The 20,927-nt window shown below is 39.8% G+C and overlaps 1 protein-coding gene across 7 annotated transcripts in view; it reads right to left on the reverse strand.

Annotated features, from left to right (window-relative positions):
- bur (GMP synthase burgundy) overlaps positions 1-20,927 on the reverse strand; it is a 213,317-nt gene that overhangs the window by 161,309 nt on the left and 31,081 nt on the right. For all 7 annotated transcript variants that reach the window (XM_045742218.2, XM_045742216.2, XM_045742220.2 and 4 more), the window contains one exon: positions 1,197-1,432. In XM_045742218.2, the coding sequence (XP_045598174.1) occupies positions 1,197-1,348 (152 nt within the window). In that variant the 5' untranslated portion in view covers positions 1,349-1,432. The remainder of the gene's footprint in view (positions 1-1,196; positions 1,433-20,927) is intronic.

Genomic DNA, 20,927 nt, shown 5'->3' on the forward strand with positions numbered 1-20,927 from the left:
AGCTCATAAAATGGAGGAAAGGGTCCTGAAAGATATTGTTAATAGAAACGTTATCCCTACAGACAAAAATCAGAGGATACAACTGACGATTTACTATAAAACCAGAAAAACGGCCAGCCTACTCATGAGAAACTCTCCAGACACAAAACAGAACGCTTTAAAAGAGACTAACGTCGTCTATGCCTTCAAATGCCCACTTGGGGACTGTAAGCTCCAAAAAACCCAGTATATAGGCAAGACAACAACATCTCTTTCTAGGCGTTTAACGATGCATAAGCAACAGGGCTCCATTAAGGAACATATAATCTCTTCCCATAACCAAACCATCGCCAGAGAAATCCTAGTAAACAACACAGAAATCATCGATAGATACAGCGATAGCAGGCGGCTTGACGTTTGCGAGGCACTACACATCAAGAAGTCAACACCAGCAATCAACAGCCAATTATTGCACAACTATATTCTACCCACCTCAAGACTCCGCTCCAATATAGAAGCATCAAGAAATATGGACCAATAGGCTTTCTACAAACACTTCTATTCAATACCCATTGTTTCTGTTCTGTCTTGTGTTGATACTTTTAATACCCTATTAATATCCCCTGTTCTGTCTTGTGTTAATGCCACATCATCCTTCCCACCTCACTCAAATGTAGATATAATATCAGAGAGACGTAAGTTCTAATCAGTTGTGTATTTGTGAAGTCTTTGAAAATGTAATAAGTTTTACGAAACGCGCCCGTGTCGCGTCAGACTAGAAATAAAAATGAATTTTGGAGAAGTGATTTTTGATTTACCTCCAACAGTGAAGCGTAATGTACGAAAGATTGAGAAAATTTGTGTTAGAATTATTAATCTTACTTTTTCGGTCATATTTAATAATATATGTCTACAGTATATATATATATATATACACACACGCACACATACATACATACACAACTAGTATATAAATATAAATATACTATCATCATTACTATATACCTCATCGTATATACGTATACTATATACCTCATTGTTGGTATAAGTACTACCAAAACAGGAGGATGGGCTGTAAAAAATATACAATTACCACCTAACATGATCCAAGTGTGAGAACACCATTCCTTCAATATTTTATGCAATTTAAAAAAAATGTGCATAGTAAATTACAATACAGCACGGCTATTTAAGTTCTCATCACAGAGAACCCTCACCTATATCCCTTTTCTTTAAGAGTATATGCCGGAGTGTCGAGAGGTAGGATGTCTGTCTCAACATTAAGTTCCCGGACACGTCTGTCAATGACTTTCCCGTACTGGGCCCCAGCATCTAAAATGGCAACACGTTCTCCTACTGATCCATTCATGGCGGTGGTTTCCTCGTTGCTGTTGTGGCTGCCGTTGCTGCTGCTCCCACTACCCTGCCTGCACCCACACCACGCCAGCCGGCACTGCAAGTGTTATGTATGGATATAGAAACAAATTAACATATAGTAATACAAAAACCCATGTGTATAAAGCACATTTGTCAACATTATTCCTGACCCAAGTTATCAGGAAAAACCCTATGCTCCAAGCTCTCAAAATCAACAACATCAGTAGGTCATCTACCGTAACATTTACACTATGCATAGCTACAAAAAAATTATTTCTCCACCCACCAATCTCCCCAAAAAATCCAATTCCAATATCAAGGGCAAGTGAAGCCACATTTAGTATTTCTGTCAGGAATGTTTGCTTAATTAATTTATTGGCTGCACTATATAAACATTAACCCCCTGGACTGCACAAGGGCTACAAAAGGCATTTTCTGTATGTGCACAAAAGAAAAAAAAAAGTTGTCCTCATATATTGTTAAAAACCATGTCATGAGCATGGGAAAAATGTCCACAAAATTGTCACTTATTTTGGGAGTAGTGAACGATCATTTCTTAATGTCAACACATCTTGTTCAAAAGCAAGACAGGCCACCTAGCCAAGTCGTTACCAGAATCAAAATCATTTACAGGCTCATACAAGTTCAGTTCAACACTTATTTCCTAATGTACAAGTGACATTCATGAAAAAGCCTTACTGCTAGGTTGAGAGCTAGTGCTGCATCCTTCAAGCAAGCCACCTATGTGCATAGCTACCTACCCTCTTTTTAAAGATGGCAGATGTTTACTTTGGGCCTCAGACACTGATTGGCAGCTTTGTGCAAATAAAGCCAGAGTACTTACAACCATATGATTGATGTGCACAATCAATTAAACATCTCTGGATACATATTCCATTATTGCAACATTAGCAACATGTTGTACAGTACAACACTAAACACAGTAAAAAGGAACTGAACAAAATTATACCACAAACATAATTCTGAACCTGGAAGTTTTGGGCAGGCAATACTATAATGTTACAAGTTGCATACAAGCCAGGTCCCAAATCTACACAGTAAAACAACAACATACTGGAGTGAACAATATGGAAGAAATGCAGAATAAAACCAGTGAAGAGCAGGGATGCCCTAGGCACAATCAGAGAACACTGTATAAACATCAGAGGTCTGCGGTTGTTCAACACACTCCCAGCGAGTATAAGAAATATTGCCGGAATAACCATAACCATGGACATCTTCAAGTGAAAACTGGATTGTTTTCTCCAAGGAGTGGCGGACCAACTTGGCTGTGGTGGATATGTGGGCCTGTGGGCCACTCCAAACAACAACCTAGTGGACCAAACTCTCAAGTCAAGCCTGGCCTCAGGCCGGGCTTGGGGAGTAGAACAACTCCCAGTACCCCATCAAGCAGGTATCAAGCCACAACTGTGAAGCCATCCTCATAATCCAGTAAATTTTGTAGTGAAGTATTGCACAATACTTTACATCGGATCAGGAAAATGCATTCATTTTAAGCTGAGTATGATCCAGATATAAAAATGCAATATCTGGTGTATTCCCAGATATTTATAAATAGCATGCTGATAAAAACGGAATAATTGAAACAGAACCTGGAGGCTGCAGCATCAAGGTATGCATCACAAAAGGTGAAACCAATTAGGTTATAACTTTCCAAACGAAACATTACAGTGTCTCATGAGAATATAGAAACTGCACTTTAAAACAAGCCCAAATATGAGAACACACACACACACACAGAACATAAAGGTATAGTGCTCTTGAAAAATAGGTGAGATAACAGGAAAGTGCTAAGGGAAGTGAAAAATCGGATGAGAAAAAGTTGCCCTAGTGTTTACAGTGCAGAGAAGAACATTCAAGATGGCCACTGGCAAGGGGAAAAACAAAACAGAGCTTGATTTTGAGGGATTCAATGAAGAAAGCATTGATATTAGCAGTCTACATAACAAGTTGGTAAATTTAGATACTATAGTGAACTCTCATGTAGAAATAATTAGTAAATTGAAAGAAAGTAATGACCATTTGAATAGCAAAGTTTTATGTCTTGAGGGTTTAGTGAAAGACTTGCGCAAGGATAAGAATCAATTGGAAACAAATTGCAAAGCCATGGAAGAAGAAAATAAACTCTTAAAAATAGCTTTGGAAGAAGTTAAAGTAAATTTAAACATAAATGACTACAATAGGTTAGGCAAGGAAATTCAACAGGAGAAACAGCTTTTGTCAGCACAGATGGAGGAAGTTACACAGGGAATAGAACAGTGCAAGAAAGATATGCAACTCACTTATGCACAAGTGGCCAAGGAGAAGGAAAAAATAGAAGAAGCAGTAAAGGAAGTCAAACACTGCAGCAACCAAGATAAAACAAACATTAGGCTGGAAGTGAGAAAAGAATTGGCATCTAACTCGAAGTTGGTGCAAAACACAGTTGATCGGAGTAAGTCCCTGATCATTTTTGGCTGCAAAGAAAAGGCGATAACATCTAGGTCAGAAAGAGCTGTAGAAGAAGCTAAAGTAGTAGATAAAATTGTTGGCCTCGTGGAAGGTCTTACAACCATAGAGAATGTGTGCGACTACAGGAGAATAGGCAGGTACGTAAAAGGGAAAGATCGACCTTTGAGGATCACCCTAAACGGTGCCAAACAGATGGAAGAAGTACTAAGGAATGCTAGAAAATTGCAAAGTGATGAGGATGGGAAAGGGTGGTCGTTAAGACGAGATCTTTCAAAAGAAGATAGAGAGAAGCTGAAACTGAACCTCGCCGAGGCAAAACATTAAATGAGAGCAGGAATGAAGAAGAAATAAATTCTTTTTTCTACAAAGTGATAGGGGTAGGCAAACCAGTAAAGTGGTACATAAAGGCAAACCAACAAAATCAATAGAGAGAGGGGGAGTGAAGAATAAGGAGAGGGGGAACAAGTTCCTGAAGATTGCATACACCAACATAGATGGAGTGAGATCGAAGATACTGGAGTTAAGTGATGTAATACAGCTGCAGACACCAGACATTGTTGCACTCAGGGAGACAAAACATGAAGATGTAATTATAAATGAGGTCATATTCCCAAGGGGCTACTCAATTTGGAGACGGGACAGAAAAATTAGGAAAGGCGGTGGCGTTGCTGTGCTGGTAAAAGAACACCTAAAGGTGAAGGAAATAATGACTGCCAATCCACAAGAAGTTGACATAATAGCACTAGAGATCTGCCATGAGGATGATAAACTAATGATAATAAATGCATATAGTCCACCGCCAAGCAGCACATGGTCAAAGGAGGAGCTAGATAGTAAACGTGAAGGTCTTATAACAACAATGAGAGAGATTATAGCGAGAGCGGATAACGATAGATCACGACTGTTGATAGTCGGTGACTTCAACTTGAAATCCATAGACTGGGAAGCATATGAAGCTAAAACAGAAGATTTTTGGACCTGTAAATTTGTAGACCTCATCCTGGAAACATTCTTGTATCAACATGTTAAACAAACTACGAGGATGAGGGAAGGGGACGTTTCCTCCATGCTAGATTTGATATTTACCAGGAAAGAGGAAGAGATATTTGACATTCAGTACCTTCCTCCCTTGGGTAAAAGTGACCATGTCATTTTGGGAATAAAGTATGCAATGCGTTATAAGCTGGAAGAAAATGAGGAGGTTGAAGCAGTTGAAAAACCAGACTTCAGGAGAGGACATTATGGTGACCTTAGAAATTTTTTTAGTGAGTATAATTGGACAGACTTGATGCTAGGCAAGGAAGTGAATGAGATGTATGTCAAGTTTTGTGAAATATATGATAAAGGCACAAAAAAATTTATACCAAAACAGAGATGCAGAACTAGGAAACAGGATTGGTTTAATAGAAATTGCGAGAGGGCTAGAGACCAAAAGACACAAAAATGGAATCGATACAGGAAGAGGCCAAACCCCCAAACATACCAGCGATACAAAGATGCGAGAAACAACTACACGGTAGTGAGGAGAGAGGCAGAAAGAAAATTTGAAAAAGGGATTGCAGACAAATGTAAAACAGAACCAGGTCTATTCTATAAATTCATAAACAACAAATTGCAGGTAAAGGATAATATCCAGCGGTTGAAAATGGGAAATAGATTCACGGAAAATGAAAAGGAAATGTGTGAAACACTAAACGAAAAGTTCCAAAGTGTGTTTGTACAAAATGAAATCTTTAAGGAACCAGATACAATAAGAATTCCAGAGAACAACATAGAGCACATAGAGGTGTCTAGAGACGAAGTGGAAAAAAATGCTCAAGGAGCTCGGTAAGAACAAAGCAGCTGGCCCAGATGGCGTTTCACCATGGGTTCTGAGAGAATGTGCATCTGAGCTCAGCATTCCACTTCACCTGATCTTTCAGGCATCCCTGTGTACAGGAATCGTAGCAGACGTGTGGAAACAGGCTAACATAGTTCCAATCTACAAAAGTGGAAGCAGGGAAGACCCCCTCAATTATAGACCTGTATCATTGACAAGTGTAATAGTGAAAGTATTGGAAAAACTAATCAAAACTAAATGGGTAGAACACCTAGAGAGAAATGATATAATATCAGACAGACAGTATGATTTTCGATCTGGAAGATCCTGTGTATCGAATTTACTCAGTTTCTATGATCGAGCCACAGAGATATTACAGGAAAGAGATGGTTGGGTTGACTGCATCTATCTGGACCTAAAAAAGGCTTTCGACAGAGTTCCACATAAGAGGTTGTTCTGGAAACTGGAAAATATTGGAGGGGTGACAGGTAAGCTTCTATCATGGATGAAAAATTTTCTGACTGATAGAAAAATGAGGGCAGTAATCAGAGGCAATGTATCGGAATGGAGAAATGTCACAAGTGGAGTACCACAGGGCTCAGTTCTTGCACCAGTGATGTTTATTGTCTACATAAATGATCTACCAGTTGGTATACAGAATTATATGAACATGTTTGCTGATGATGCTAAGATAATAGGAAAGATAAGAAATTTAGATGATTGTCATGCCCTTCAAGAAGACCTGGACAAAATAAGTATATGGAGCACCACTTGGCAAATGGAATTTAATGTTAATAAATGTCATGTTATGGAATGTGGAATAGGAGAACATAGACCCCACACAACCTATATATTATGTGAGAAATCTTTAAAGAATTCTGATAAAGAAAGAGATCTAGGGGTGGTTCTAGATAGAAAACTATCACCTGAGGACCACATAAAGAATATTGTGCAAGGAGCCTATGCTATGCTTTCTAACTTCAGAATTGCATTTAAATACATGGATGGCGATATACTGAAGAAATTGTTCATTACTTTTGTTAGGCCAAAGCTAGAATATGCAGCTGTTGTGTGGTGCCCATATCTTAAGAAGCACATCAACAAACTGGAAAAGGTGCAAAGACATGCTACTAAGTGGCTCCCAGAACTGAAGGGTAAGAGCTACGAGGAGAGGTTAGAAGCATTAAACATGCCAAAACTAGAAGACAAGAAAAAGAGGTGATATGATCACTACATACAAAATAGTAACAGGAATTGATAAAATCGACAGGGAAGATTTCCTGAGACCTGGCACTTCAAGAACAAGAGGTCATAGATTTAAACTAGCTAAACACAGATGCCGAAGAAATATAAGAAAATTCACCTTCGCAAATAGAGTGGTAGACGGTTGGAACAAGTTAAGTGAGAAGGTGGTGGAGGCCAAGACCGTCAGTAGTTTCAAAGCGTTATATGACAAAGAGTGCTGGGAAGATGGGACACCACGAGCGTAGCTCTCATCCTGTAACTACACTTAGGTAATTACACACACACACACACACTTCAAAACGATTACACCCCTAGGGTCAACACTTGCATCAGAGGAGCTCCAGCATATTTCAACAATCCTAAGTATTGTAGTACAGGTTGATGATAGCGAGTGGTGTCCCATAGAACATAAAGGTATAGTGCTTTTGAAAAATAAGCGAGATAACAGGAATGTGCCAAGGGAAATGAAAAAATTGGATGAGAAAAAGTTGTCCTAGTATTACAATTGCAGACAAGAACATTCAAGATGGCTGCCGGCAAGAGGAAAACAAACAAGAGCTTGATTTTGTGGGATTCAGTGAAGAAAGCATTGATATAAGCAGTCTACACAACAAGTTGGCAAAATCAGATACTATAGTGAACTCTCATGTAGAAATAATCAGTAAACTGAAAGAAAGAAATGACCATTAGAGTATCAAAGTTTTGTCTCGAGGGTTCAGTGTAAAACTTGTGCAAGGACAAGAATCGATTGGAAACAAATTGCAAAGCCATGGAAGAGGAAAATAAACTCTTAAAAATAGCTTTGGGAGAAGTTAAAGCAAATTTAAACATAAATTACTACAATAGGTTAGGTAAGGTAAGGAAATTCAACAGGAAAAAGTTTTTGTCAGCACAGATGGAGGAAATTACACCGGGAATAAAACAGTGCAAGAAGGATATGCAACTCGCCTATGTACAAGTGGCCAAGGAGAAAGAAAAAGTAGAATAAGCCGTAAAAGAAGCCAAACACTCAGCAACCAGGATAAAACAAACATTAGGCTGGAAGCGAGAAAGGAATTGGCATCTAACCCGAAGTTGGTGCAAAACACAGTTGATCAGATTAAGTCCCTGATATTTTTTGGTTGCAAAGAAAAGGAGATAACATCTAGGTCAGTAAGAGCTATAGAAGAAGCGAAAGTAGTAGATAAAATTGTTGGCCTCATAGAAGGTCTTACTACCATAGAGAATGTGTGCAACTACAGGAGAATAGGCAGGTATGTAAAAGGGAAAGATCAACCTTTGAGGATCACTTTAACCCTTAAACTGCGCATGGCGTATATATACGCCCTGAGTAACATGTCCCATGGTGCGCATGGCGTATATATACGCCATAGGGTGCCAGGCCTGATTCAAATGGCCCGCGGCTACACGGGGTTCACAGTAGCTTCCTCAGGGCTCTTGTAAACAGATGCCATTTTAAAAAAAAATCGTGGGCAATATTCTCAGGTGTGAGAGGCACAGTACTGTTGGAGCAACCAAGGCCGGCGCACGCAGCATGAGCGAACAGCATTGATGTTCAGCTTGTGACCACAGCATCGCCGAAAAATGTCAAAATAAATATATAATTGTTATTATTTAGCGATGACAATATTACAGATGACCAATGACTGTGATATAAATAACCAGGGTTGTGATAATAGCAGGATTGTTGTAATAATTAGCGCTGTGAGAGGAGTGATGCTGAGAGACGGAGGGAGACAGCATCGTTTACTGACTGTGTGGCCACCTGTTATTGTTTGCATTCACTATACCAGGTCAGTGGTTCTCTATGGTGAACACAAATGTAGATACTTATATATAATGTGTGTATTAGTGTAATAACAGCAAAAGGATTATGCTGGGAGGAGCCATATGGGTGACGGAGGTGACGTCGTCTGCACGATTTGTCTAGCTGTTTAGAGGGTGGCCACTATGCTCTTTGGGCGCACTACAAGCTTAGGTGTACAGTTACGGTGCATAAAACATGTAGATATTTATATATAATATGTGTATATAGGGTAATAACACTGCAAAAGGTATTGTTGGGGGAGAAAGTTTAGTGCGTGTGACCTTGAAAGAGTGAGGGAGCCGCCAGCCGCCATCTGTGTATAGCGACGACTCTTAGTGCCTGAACTAACTATATCAGCTTAGCTGTACAGTTGTGGTGAACAAAATATATACATACTTATATATAACGTCTGTATATAGTGTAATAACACCACAAATGGTATTGTTGGGGGAGAAAGTTTAGTGCGTGTGTTGAGGGAGTGGCAGCGAGTGGCTGGCTGGTGTGTGGCGGTAACTCCTCGTTGCTTTTCGACTCTCAATACCAACTTAGTGGTTCGTTATGGTGACCAAAACATGCCAATACTTATATATAACCTGTGTATAGAGTGTAATAGCAGCAAAACTATTTGTTTATTGTTTTATTAACATAATAATTGAATCACTAATATGCACATCATACTTTTGAGTATAGCGATTATTAACCACTTTTATTATATAAATATATTACAATACACACTATTGAATAATAGTACTGCAAAAAAACTAAGAAAAAATCAGTCGGAGACATTGAAACAATTAGGTAATAATATCTTTGTGGCAACTCCCATCTGTCAACGCGGGTGACGCTGACCGGGTCTGACGACCGCTCTGTCAACGCCCACTTTTTGCCAGACTTCCTCGGTCAATTGCGCCCAAAATATGTCACCTACGATTTTTTTGTTATTTTTTCCGTGCTCAGGGGACACAAATTAACATGTTTAGAAGACGGAAAAAATTTTTTGAATTTTTTTTTTTCTTGCGCACAGGGGTGTAAATGTCCCAAGGACCCCTGAGCAGTGTAAGGGTTAAAAGGTGCCAAACAGATGGAAGAAGTACTAAGGAATGCTAGAAAATTACAAAGTGATGAGGATGGGAAAGTGTTATCTTGAGGTTATCTTGAGTTGATTTTGGGGCTTTTTAGTGTCCTCGCGGCCCAGTCCTCGACCAGGCCTCCACTCCCAGGAAGCAGCTCGTGATAGCTGACTAACTCCCAGGTACCTATTTACTGCTAGGTAATAGGGGCATCAAGGTTAAAGAAACTCTGCCCATCGTTTCTCACCGGCGCCCGGGATCGAACACGGGACCTCAGGATCACATGTCCAGCGTGCTGTCCACTCGGCCGGCCAGCCCTGTGGTCATTAGGACGAGATCTTTCAAGAGAAGACAGAGAGAAGCTGAAACTAAACCTCGTAGACGCAAAACGTCTAAATGAGAGCAGAAACGAAGAAGAAATAATTTTTTTTTCTACAAAGTGATAGGGGTAGGCAAACAAGTAAAATGGTACAAAAAGGCAAACATAATTGCTAGAGACAGGGGTAGTGAAGAATAAGGAGAGGGGAAACATGTTCCTGAAAATAGTATACACCAATGTAGATGGATGGAGTGAGATCAAAGATACTGGAGTTAAGTGATGTAACACAGCTGCAGACACCAGACATTCTTGCACTCAGGGAGACAAACTTGAAGATGTAATTTTAAATGAGGTCATATTCCCAAGGGGCTACTCAATTTGGAGACGGGACAGAAAAATTAGGAAAGGCGGTGGCATTGCTGTGCTGGTGAAAGAACACCTAAAGGTGAACGAAATAATGACTGCCAATCCACAAGAAGTTGACATAATAGCACTAGAGATCTGCCATGAGGATGATAAACTAATGATCATAAAAGCATATAGTCCACCGCCAAGCAACACATGGGAAAAGGTAGAGCTAGATAGTCAACGAGAGGGTCTTAAAACAATAATGAGAGATTATAGCGAGAGCGGATAAAGATAGATCACGACTGTTGATAGTCGGTGACTTCAACTTGAAATCCATAGACTGGGAAGCATATGAAGCTAGAACAGAGGATTTTTGGGCCTGTAGATTTGTAGACCTCATCCTGGAAACATTCTTATATCAACATGTTAAACAAGCTTCGAGGATGAGGGAAGGGGAGGTTCCCTCCATGCTAGATTTGATATTTACCAGGAAGGAGTTAGGGATATTTGACATTCAGTATGCAGGCGATGAGTCACAATAACGTGGCTGAAGTATGTTGACCAGACCACACACTAGAAATTAAAGGAACGACGACGTTTCGGTCCGTCCTGGACCATTCTCAAGTCGATTGTGATGAGGAGGTAGGGACAGGCAATAAATAGGCAAGAGAGAGCTGAGGAGGAGAGTCAGGGCTCTGACTCTCCTCCTCAGCTCTCTGTATCTTCCTCCCTTGGGTAAAAGTGACCACGACTTTTTGGGAATAAAGTATGCAATGCATTATAATCTGGAAGAAAATAAGGAGGTTGAAGCAGTTGAAAAACCTGACTTCAGGAGAGGACATTATGGCAACCTTAGAATTTTTTTAGTGGGTATACTGTACAGTAATGGAGATCACGGAGAACACAGTAAGAATATATCCTATGAAGATGAAGACACCAGAATTGTCTAAAAAAAAAAAAAAAAAAAAGAACTTGGGTGGCTATAAATAAAATGTCCACAGAACACAAATTATATGTACTGCACTATCATAAAATGCTGACCAACTTCAGGTTGACAGTACATTACATACTAGACATGAAAAATTGCTAATAACTTATTCAAAACATTCACCATATCAGAAGTTGAAATATGTAGCAGTGACATAGTTGGTGCCTTCACCTAAAGAAACTCTTAACTTAGAAAGAGCGAAAAAACAAGCTAGTAAATGGGTCCAGAGCGTTGAAGAGGTTAAGTCAGAAATTTATCAGTCAGGAGTAAAGAAAAATGGAAGAAATGAAAACTACTCAAGTGCATCAAGAGGAGTTAACTAGTGGATAACAAATTTTGGTTACGAGAAGAACTGAAAGGCATACGCTAGTGAAAAGTCTGAAAGAAAGAAAGACCTAAGAATGCATTTCTTTGACCAGACACTGCAAGATGAAATTTGCAAAAAAAAATTGAATAATGAAATGCCTCTTTCTGGATGAAAGTGGCTTCCTCAAGCTACCCCACAGAGTGGCTCCCAACTACTAGGTCACATCAGCTGTAGCATTCTGTTTGGGCTACCAGGGGATCAGAGCCAGGCCCCCTCATAGAGGATGAGAGAGCAAGTGACACTCCTTCACCCCACTAAGAAAGCATCCAGAAAGTCAGCAAACTAATATAGACCACTGCTGGGTTCAAAGAAACCCAAGCCTCAAGATTGCCAAACAAACTCTCACAAAAACTGTAGACAAAATGACCAAATCTCACAAAACTAGCATGAGCTCATTAGCGTTACTTATCACCAGTTGAGAAGCCCAGAGCTCTAAGTCTCCCCCAGTCAACCAAGCCAGTTCTGGAACAGATGTAAACATACACAACCCCTCATGAACCTGGAAGAAAGGGAGCCACCGGGGCCCATCCAGAAAGAGGTGCTTCACTACATTCAATGCTGGTTTTCTGGGGAAGTCCCTTGTTGCTCCCTGAAGCTAACTGCAGTTCTCAGAGAAGGAAAAACCAGAGACATTAACGAGGAGAGATAAAAGTAATCAAATTGAAGAAGAGGCAAAAGGTCAAGAGAAAAGACCCAATGTAACATAGGCATCACTGGGCCTGAGGACACTAACAAAACACGAGAACACCAAAACTCCCTCAGACCATCGGAACCCCAATGCTCAAATATCAGCCTAGGACACTTAAGCAAAAACTGCAGAGAGCATATTTATAAACAATGGGCACGATAGTAGACTGCAGGCTGGTTGTTCTTAACCCTTGGGCTGCACCCGTTATTACGTAACCCCTGCTGGTGTGCCAGCCGACATGTTATGATGTTAGTATATCATATAGTATATTTTCTTAGATTAAGGACCTGCCCGAAACGCTGCGCGTGCTAGTGGCTTTACAAGACTGTAATTACCATAATTGTATCCTCACATTCCTTATGTACATTCTTGTATATGCATAAATAAATAAATAAATAAATAAATATCATAAGATTCAAAACTCCCATGCATACAAGGGGTGGACATGTGCTGTGCTGGGGAAATGACTGTGCCGGTGAAGGAACAACTGAAAGTAAGTGTGTTAATAATTGACAACCCTTGAGAAGTTGACATAATGGCATTGCAAGTCTAGAATAAGGATAAACTGATAATCGTAATTGCCTAGAGCCCACCAGCAAGCAACACTCGGACAAAGGAGGAACTAGATGACAAACGAGAGGGCCTCACAATGGTCATGGGAGAGATTATAGTAAAAGCAGACAAAGATACATTACAATTGTTGGTACTGGGGGAACTTCAACTTGAAAACAATATACTGGGAGGTCTACAAAGTAAGAACAGAGGACATCTGGACAGGCAGATTACTAAACTTCATTCTGGAGACATTCATGTATCAACACGACAAGCAGACCACAAGAATGAGGGAAGGGGATGTTCTGTCAGTACTGGATCTCATATTCACCAGGAAAGAAGAGACATTTGACATCCAGTACCTCCCTCCCTCAGGGAAAGTGATCATGTCCTGTTGGAAATTAAATGTTCAATATAATCTAGAAGAGAACAGGAACATTGAAACAGTTGATAAACTATTTCATGAGAGGACACTGTGGAGAACTTAGAAAATTTGTTAATTAGACTGATTTGTTGCTAGGCAAGGAAGTAAATGCGATGTATGCTAAATTTTGTGAAATACTGTAAACACGCGATTATCGAATATTTGAATTCGAATATTCGAAAAACACCCTTATACAGTCAAAATCGTGACCGGATAAAGTTCTCAATATCCAGCCAAAATGTCCATAGGAGCCGGAAAATCAGGAGTTTGACCGGATAAAAAATCTGGGCAGGTTAACTTGCTGCCGATGTTGCACTATCCGGACAGTCAGCCGAACAAGCAGTGAATTGTCCGGATACGAAAGCCAGGCGGCAGGCCGTACCGTATTAATCCTGTACAGCTGTGGCTCAAGGTGCATGGTGGAGGGGGTAGGTGGTGTTGGGAGAGAGGGGAGCATTGGGAGGGACCACCCAGGGGAATAAGGATGTGGAGGGGCCTATACACTACAGTACAGGAATTACTATTAATTTTTAGAACAATTCATCATAGCCAAAAACAAAAGAAATACTAGTAATTATGTAATACAAATATACAAGTTTCCTAAAAACAATTTGCACAGGCTAAAGTTTCCTTAAAAATATTGAGTTTTTTCCTCCTGGCAGCCTACGTAACATGTTATAGCTGCCCCCCAAGTGGACCCATCCAGGCCTGGTAAAGCCATATGCTCCCATCCCTCGTGTTGTACCACAATGACGCGCTACTAGTGAAATATTTTTTTAAATAACTTTTTTATTTTCATAGTAACTTTGAACATTTTTGACCAAGACTTTGTCTGGTAGCAGCGTTAATCGTTCTAGAGGTGTTAAGAGGAAGATTGTCCTAAAAATTAAGGACAAGTTACGTGTTATACAACTTTGTGAAAATGACCGGTCGACTTCAAGTGTTGCCAAGGAATTTAATATAGGCATTAGTACTGTTTCTGATACAAAGAAACAAAAAGAGAAATATCTGAAATACATTTCAACCAGTGAGAGTGAAGGTGCAATCACTAGCAGAGGGTGTGGTAGAAAAACTTTGAAAATTTTGACGCATGTACAGTTGGATGAGGCTGTGTACAAGTGGTTTGCTCAGCACCGCACAACTGGCGTGACAATTCTTGGCCCAGAAATACAAAATGCTGCAAGCAGGTTTGCAGCAAGCCTTGGAATAAAGGATTTCCAAGCTAGTGAAGGATGGGTTGCAAAGTTCAAAAGGAGAGACAATATTGTGAAGAGGAAAATTGTCGATGAAAAACTGAGTGCAGATACAAGCAGTGAATCGCTGCTTGATGATATAGTTGTTAGGGCAGCGCTTCGGATTCGTAGTCCTGAGGTTCAGGGTTCGATCCCCGGTGGAGGCGGAGACAAATGGGCAAAATGTTTCTTTCACCCTGATGCCCCTGTTACCTAGCAGTAAATAGGTACTTGGGAGTTAGACAGCTGCTACGGGCTGCTTCCTGGGGGTGGAAGCCTGGTCGAGGACCGGGCTGCGGGGACACTAAGCCCCGAAATCATCTCAAGATAACCTCAAGATACTGTAGTGTAGAACCATTTAAACACAAATTAAGAACATACATTTTGTCAAATAATTTATATTCTTATCAAATTTATAATGCAGATGAAACTGGGCTATATTGGAGAAGTTTACCAGAAAAAACTCTAGCTATGAGGAGTGAGGGTTGTGTGCCAGGCCGTAGGTCAACAAGGACAGGCTGTCAGCCATGATGTGTGCGAATGCCGACGGCACAGACAGAATCACGTGTGCAATTGTTGGCAAATCAAAGAAACCAAGAGCCTTGCAACATTGCATGGACAGACTGCCAGTGAAATATTATAACTCAAAGAATGCATGGTTTACACAGGAGATCTTTCTTTCCTGGTTTCATGATGTGTTCTGCAGGAAAGTTCGTGCCTATCAAGTTAAGAAACTCAAAGTAAGGCCAAGTGAAGTTCAAGCTTTGCTGCTTCTTGATAATGCGCCTGCCCACCCCAGAATTGACACATTAACCTCACATGATGGCAAGATAACATGTATGGCACTTCCTCCTACAGCCCAGTTTCAAAGTCTCTCATCCAGCCTATGGATCCGAAGTTATGTGCCACGAAGAGGTTGTACACCAAAAAGATGCTCAACGAAGTTTTGGTGATTTTCCTCTTCCGGCAGATGTGGAACACAGTGTGGATAACAGGGCTAAAAAAAAAACATTGAGAATTTGAAGAACTATACAATCAAGGAAGCCATCTATAACTGAGCCAAGGTGTGGAGTGAAGTAAAGGAATCAACTTTGAAGAATTCCTGGAAAAAAAATCCTCACGTCTACGGTCAGCAATGAGGAGGATGAAGAAATGAATTTTGAAGGATTTACAGATGAAATCTATGGAATGTTCAGAAATGCCAGCAAAAACTTAGAAAGACAGGATGTGGTTGACTGGCTTGAGAGAGATGCCAATGACCCAGGATATGGTGTGATGAGTGAAGACGAGATTCTCCAGTCTATTACTGGTGAGGTCGACGAAGAGGATGATGAAAAAGGCAGTGAAGAACCAACACCACTGACAGCGAAATAAAGTTTACTCATGATCTATGTTGACAGATTAATTAATTTTTCATCTAACTGTGTTAATCCAGAAGTTGGAAACATGAATCAGTACCTGAGGCGAACCAAAGAGCTGATCATACAACAGGCCAATGAACACAGAAGGCAAGCTAAACTTGATTCTTATATGGTAAGAAAATCAAGCCAAGCGCCTTCAACCAGTGAGGCTTCAGCAGCTGGCAATCAAAACTAACTTTGCTTAATGAACTGTACAGTAATTTTAAGTGTTAATTTTAGTGCTGTGTTAGTATAGGTTATGTAAATTGTCAAGAATTCTTAACTTCAAGATGTGTGGTATCAATCAAGAAGACGAACAGAAAGTTTTTTCCGTCTTGTTGACATAAGCATGCTGAACTGCTACAATATGTATCTGGTGAAAACTGGACGTAAACCAAGTTTCCGTGCGTTTGCTTTTACACTTGGGACACAGTTATTAGCAAAGTTTGGTAAAGATGTTCCTGGCATACAAAGACCCATCATGAACCCAGTGTTGCTGCATGCTGCTACACCCAGGCTCGCTCACATGGAGGCCTTTCAAGCACACAGACAAACATTTGCCACCAGCTGGAAAGCGTGCAATAGGCCAACGTGATTGGTTAGTTTGTAAAACAAAAAGGAGAGATCAGAAATGTAAACTTGTGCAAACATGGTGTGAAGGCTGTGCAGTTCCATTATGTGCTGTCAACTGCTTCAACAACTATCACTCTCTCCAAGACTTCAAAATGTGCAATAATAGTGCAAAAACCTGTCAATAGTGCGTGCATGTGTGTTAATATATTAATGAACAATGTGAATACATATTATATTGGAGTAATGGAAAACATTTGTGCACGCAGTAATGGAAAACATTTGTGCACGCATGTGTATACTCAATGTATGCAACATTTATTACCATTGAACATGAAGTAACATTATATGCAACACAATTGATGAATAATATTTGTGATAAAATACGCCTAGACACTGTAAATAATGCCACGAAAATAAATTTATGGCAACTCTGGCTGCTTGAAAACCGCGCGCGATGCCTTTGGGACGCACCTTGCATAAGCGAGCATGCAATGTGACGTCATCGCTCATATTGTCGGCTCATTTACGTCATTGGTAAGTACAATTAATTTTTTTTTCTCGTGGTCATGGAACACAAATTAAATTAACAGGTTTGGAAGAAAAAAAATTTTTTTTTTTTGGTTATGCACCTGTGGGTGACAAGGGGTAAATAGCCCTTAGCAACACAAGGGTTAATAGGTCCCAATAATTAAGAAGACTTATAGAGTGGATTAGAGCGGTAAAGGATCATTGCACGCTCTCTAGGTCAGCAATTTCTCCGGGTTTGAATGAAGCTGTTATGAGTACAAGAATATTCCAGCCTAGAGAGCACTTGTGTCTTGTGGTTGGCATCTGGGTCCAAAAATGCAAAAATGAAAACTCGTTCGATTTCAATCAAACTTTTTTGACAAGTTCTATATGAAAAGTGTTTCATCTGGTCCAAGTTTCAGCATCGTAGCATAAATAGGAAGGGAGAAAAAAAATATTGAAGTAGTTGTGAAAATTATGCAAAAATGGTCAAAATCGATTATCAATCAAAAGTGTCAACTGAAATCATAGCTACAACTCTTTGCTATCACAATAGCATATATTAAACAAATATTATAATTAGTTTAATTGGAAAAAAAATTTAAGAAAAAAAAGGATTTTTTTCTTTTTTTTTTCAATTTTGTTTTCATTTTTTTTTTTTTTTTTCGATTTGCATCAAACTTACACACCTGACTGTACGTAAGCCTATCTGTAAGGATGCCAATTTTGGAGAAAATTGGTTGATGTCAACCTCAGCCACAGATTTTAGAACCTTAGACTTTATTCATTTCTGTTTTTTTTTTCAATTGACACAAACGTTTACAAAACTGATTCCTTTTTTATTCAATTTACATGAAACTTACACAGTATATGTGGAGGGCATGTCTCTACATTGTGGGGCTTTCATTTTTCTCTAAGTTCATTTATTGATTTTATAATAGCAATAAACATGCCATATTTGCAAAAAAAAATTGGGGAACTTTGAACATTTGTATTAGGAAAACTAAAGATGTTTTGGAAATTCTAAAACCCCAAATCCTTTATCATATGCTAATGTGTCAGAAAAGTGTCACAGAATAATTATATCTGAAACGTGTGTTCTGAAGTGTGGACTTGAAAATGTGTAAAAAACGTTGGAAAAAAAAAAACTCCCTTTCTATTTACGCTGCAGTACTGAAACTTGGGACAATTTAAGCACTTTTCATATACAACTAGAAAATTAATATTGGTTGAACAACTTTCATCTATAATCCTCAGATGCCCCCTTAAGAAATATCATTGGTATGGCATTCCTTGTTTGGAAGGCCCTTGTCATCCCAACCTGTTTTTTTCTTGCAGTCATGACAGCTACTTTATAGTGTTCTGTATAGGTAAGGTCTTCTGACATGATTACTCCTAGATCCTTTACATTGTTTTTTTTGTTCTATAGTGTGATTTGATTCCATTTTATATGGTTTCCGTTTTTAAATTTTGGATTTTTTCCATAGCACAGGAGCTGGAACTTATTTTCATTAAACCTCATTATCATCTGTAGCCCATTGAAAGACCCAATTTACATCTGACCTAAAGTAATGACATAATAACAGACAGACAGTATGGGTTTTTAAACAGGAAGATCCTGTGTAACAAATCTTTTTAGTTTGTATGATAGAGCCATAGAGATGTGGTTGGGTTGACTGACACTGTCAATCTGGACCTAAATAAGATTTTTGATTGAGTCCCACACAAAAGACTGTTCTGGAAATGAATATGCTGGGGGGTGACAGGGAGACATGATTGAAAAAAGTTCCTAATTGACAGATGCGGGCAGTAATCAGAGATAATGTATTTGACTGCATGAGTGTTACTAGTGGAGTACCACAGGATTCAGTTCTCGCAGCAGTAATTTTCATCGTCTACATAAACCATCTACCAGAAGGAATACAGAATTATATGAACATGTTTGAGGATGATGATAAGATACTAGGGAAGATAGGAGACGCATACTATTGTAATTCCTTTCAAATCAATCTAGATAAAATAAGTGCTTGGAGCGTCAAGTGGCAAATGGAATTCAATATGAATAAATGTCATGTTGTGGAATGTGGAATCAGAGAAAATAAACCACACACAACTTACAAATTGTGAAAAGAATTACAAAACTCTAATATAGAACGAGACCTTGGGCTGGTTTTGGATAGTAAGCTATCGCCAATGGAACATAAAGAACATTGTGAGAGGAGCATAGGCATTGCTTTCCAACTTCAAACTTGCTCTTAATTATGTATATGGATGGTGAAATACTAAAGAAACTGTTCATGACATATGAGGCCAAAATTAGAATATGCTAGTTGTATGGTGCCCAAATCTCAAGAAGCGCATAAACAAACTGGATATGGTGTAATGGCATGCTACAAAATTCCTTCCGGAACAAAAACAAGAGTTACAAGGAAAGATTGGAGGTGTTAAACATGTCAAAACTAAAAGATAGATGAAAGAGAGAAGATATGATCACCACTAACAAAAAATACTAACAAGGAATCGACCAAATTGACAAAGGAATTCCCGAAACCAGCAACTTCACGAACAAGAGGACACCGATTCAAGCTAAGGAAACAAAGGGCAAAGGGGGAGGGGGAAAGAAGGGGTGAGGAGAATAGGTGTTAAGTGTTTGGAAGGGGAGATCATTATAGTATCAGGCAGTGATGACATTTCTGGGATACTCACTCTCTCACGTTTTGCCTGCATACTACTAGGACCTGGTTGTGGTTCACCGCTTGCTTGTCTTATTAAGAATCTGTCTAAAGACACTTGTTTTTCCCTACGTTTAACACTTGTCTGTATTGAGACATCACATTGTCACACTGTGAATGATCTCTTTGTTTTTCCACTATCGTCATCCTCACATTTGTTTTCTTAGATTGAACCTTACCACTGACTTTCTTGGGACCCATGGCATATTATTTAACCCTTAAACAGCGCAGATCATACATGATTTGAGTAACTGTCACAAAACGGCGCAAATCATATATATATGACTTGTGTATTTAAAATAGTTAAAATAGTCCTACACTATAAACCTAGTAATAGTCCGGCAGGGAGCTGGTCGGCTGAGCGGACAGCACGCTGGACTGTGATCCTGTGGTCCCGGGTTCGATCCCGGGCGCCGGCGAGAAACAATGGGCAGAGTTTCTTTCACCCTATGCCCCTGTTACCTAGCAGTAAAATAGGTACCTGGGTGTTAGTCAGCTGTCACGGGCTGCTTCCTGGGGGTGGAGGTCTGGTCTAGGACCGGGCCGTGGGGACACTAAAAAGCCCCAAAATCATCGAGATAACCTCAAGATACACAATGGGCAGAGTTTCTTTCACCCTATGCCCCTGTTACCTAGCAGTAAAATAGGTACCTGGGTGTTAGTCAGTTGTCACGGGCTGCTTCCTGGGGGTGGAGGTCTGGTCTAGGACCGGGCCGTGGGGACACTAAAAAGCCCCAAAATCATCGAGATAACCTCAAGATACACACACACAGCTCACATCTGCTTCCTCAGACCACCAGTAACCATATCTTGAGGTTATCTTGAGATGATTTCGGGGCTTTTTTAGTGTCCCCGCGGCCCGGTCCTAGACCAGGCCTCCACCCCCAGGAAGCAGCCCGTGACCATCTTGAAAAAAAAATCCAGAGTCCCTCACTTTCCTTCTATAGGCCTTTGTAAGAAAATGATGACCATTGCTTGGCAACATCACCATCCAGTACCTGAATGTTTAGGGCAGTCATAGAGGAGAC

This window comes from Procambarus clarkii, chromosome 40 (assembly GCF_040958095.1).
Source record: "Procambarus clarkii isolate CNS0578487 chromosome 40, FALCON_Pclarkii_2.0, whole genome shotgun sequence".
Classification (NCBI taxonomy): Eukaryota; Metazoa; Arthropoda; class Malacostraca; order Decapoda; family Cambaridae; genus Procambarus; species Procambarus clarkii.